The sequence below is a fragment of the Neofelis nebulosa genome, chromosome 10 (assembly GCF_028018385.1).
Source record: "Neofelis nebulosa isolate mNeoNeb1 chromosome 10, mNeoNeb1.pri, whole genome shotgun sequence".
In the NCBI taxonomy this organism is placed as follows: domain Eukaryota; kingdom Metazoa; phylum Chordata; class Mammalia; order Carnivora; family Felidae; genus Neofelis; species Neofelis nebulosa.
The window spans coordinates 61729533-61732216 of record NC_080791.1 but is presented as its reverse complement, the minus strand read 5'-3'; the positions used below and the strand labels follow the sequence as shown (position 1 = coordinate 61732216).

Here is a 2684-nt window from a genome sequence, read left to right as displayed (position 1 = left end):
ATCCTTGGCAGCACTGAAAATTTCCCGAGTGCCATCCGCTGAGTAATTCCGCTCTTCTAGGCTGAGTTTACCACTTGGGCCTACTTGGTCAGATTCTCTAGACCCCTACATGAGTCATCTTGTTCACAGTCCATTTGAGATGGTGATATTGATGACCATGTTTCCCAAACATTTCATGGCAATAGACTCATTTCCATTGATTAACTATTTTTCTCAGTGATTAATCAGTGAGCCAAACAGATAGTTGGTTTCAAGAGAAAAAAATCTGAACTGGCCCAAACTGGAAATAAATACATAAAGGGTCTACATTAAAGAAATATAAGGAGGAATGAAAAAGCAAAGAGAAGAAAAATAGAGCCCAAAGGAATGATCTGGGGGACTCAGAGTAAAAACTGTAATGCAAGGAATACAAATTGGATTCTGAAGAGTAAATTGTTAATGTTCTTAATACGATCAGCATTATTGTTATTTCTTGTTCTAGGCAAAGGTCTTGTGAATTAATTAAGGCTGAGAAAATCCACAAAAACTTGTAAGGTTTGAGGTGAAAAATGGCCTGATGTTGTGCTACAGAAAGATGGAGAGAAAGAAAGAATACTGCCTTTTTAGAGGTCATAACTCCTGAGAAGGTTCTTCACTTGAATTCCCTACCATGTGGTCCAACAACAGTGCTGCTCCCTTCTTGCTGACTGGCTTCCTGGGCTCAGAGGCAATTCAGCACTGGTTCTCTATTCCCTTCTTTATCATCTACCTCTCCATCCTTTTGGTCAATGGCACACTTCTCTTTCTCATTTGGAATGACTCCAGTCTTCATGAGACCACGTACTACTTCCTAGCTATGCTGGCAGTTACAGACCTTGGGATAACACTAACCACAGTGCCCACAGTCCTGGGTGTCCAATTTTCCAGAGGGAAATTTCCCAGGGTGACTGTTTCACTCAGTCCTACTTCATTCACACCCTGTCCATTGTGGAATCAGGTGTCTTGCTTGCCATGGCCTATGACCGATTCATTGCCATCCGCACCCCTCTGAGGTATAACTCCATTCTTACCAATTCCCAGGTGATGAAAATAGGACTGGGAGTATCAACGAGGGACTTTGTGTCCATTGTGCCCCCAATTGTGTCACTCTATTGGTTCCCATATTGCCGTTCCCATGTTCTTTCCCATGCCTTTTGCCTCCACCAAGATGTCATGAAACTTGCTTGTGCTGATATTACATTTAATCATGTATATCCAGTTATTCTGGTTGATTTGACTTTCTTCCTAGATGCTCAGATTATTCTCTTCTCTTGTATTTTAATCTTGAAGACAGTTATGGGCATCGCCTCTGGAGAAGAGCGAGCTAAGGCCCTTAACACCTGTGTCTCCCATATTAGCTGTGTTCTGGTCTTTTATATTACTGTGATTGGCCTGACCTTCATCCACAGGTTTGGGAAACATGCACCACGTGTGATCCACATTACCATGAGCTATGTCTACTTTCTCTTTCCTCCATTCATGAACCCCATTATATAGAGCATCAAGACCAAGCAAATTCAGAGAAGTATCATTCGCCTATTTTCTGTGCACAGAAGGGCTTGAGCTTGTATTTCAGAATCTTGAGATCTCTGGGATTTTTTTCATCTTCCATTATTGGAAGAGAAGTTTGATTTTATACTCCATCTCTTTTTTTCAGAGTTAGATGAGATTTTACTTATCATATAAAGCTACAAGTTGACTTGAGTAGATATATATTCTAATATTTCACCTGTATTAGAATATATATTTTAGACTAGAATATGTATAGAATGTTTTATTGGAATATATATAATATATGTATTAGAATGTATATTGGAATAGAATGTATAGAATATTTTATTAGAAGATATAATATATATTGAAGAGAAAATTCTGGTGATTTGGGGGGAAAAGGGTTATAGGAAACAGGTGAGATGAGGCATTCCAGATCCTGTAAGTGAAGGAAGAATAAGTAGTACTTCAGAAAATGTCAGATGAGGGAAAAAACAGCCTGGATCAAAGACAGTTCATCCAAATGAAGACGTGCAGCTGATAGTACATTTTGTGTGTTATATAAAGGATAATTAGAGCGATATATTATTTCCCCATCTCTGTGTTTTGAGTCTAACTCTACTGGAAATCATGTTGCTCTGAAAGTAAACACATTTTGGTAAGGAAAACTAGCAAATGTACAGAACTCTAGAAAGCTTACCCTGAACCTTCAGTTTCCTTCAGTATATCAGTGGATTTTATTATTGAATGGGAACTGATACAGATTAAAAGTCTAATCACAACCAATATCCTATCAGCCAGCTGAAGCCAGATCCCCTAGCACCCCATGTTCTCTGCCCATGGCTGCTGAACACCAACATACTATTTTTTTTTCTTTTTGGCTTTATCCTTTACTTACTAATATTTTTCTTCTATAAAAATTGAGTATAGATCTAAGAATCTCCTGTTTCCATCTCCCTTTGCTTAAAAGAACTCAGGGCTTTTTCACTTCATGAACTTTTCCTGTTGATAATCAAGTCTGAAAGCCTGACAAAAGTAATGGTAGCACTGATGGAGAAGTTTTTTCCTTCAATTTCTCAAAATCTTGTAAGGTTTTATGCTGTTCATTTTGGTGAGCCATCATGTACCATCTGTTGTTCATGTTATAAGTAATAATGCTTGTGACCTAGGGGTGC

At 38.5% G+C, this 2684-nt stretch overlaps 1 protein-coding gene across 1 annotated transcript; it reads left to right on the top strand.

The window, feature by feature from the left end:
- The first annotated feature begins 640 nt into the window (after positions 1–640).
- LOC131488649 (olfactory receptor 51B4-like) lies at positions 641–1581 on the top strand. The gene is given in 2 exon segments (XM_058690511.1): positions 641–893; positions 896–1581. Coding segments are annotated over 2 exon segments (930 nt in total). The 5' UTR covers positions 641–649.
- Positions 1582–2684: the final 1103 nt, after the last annotated feature.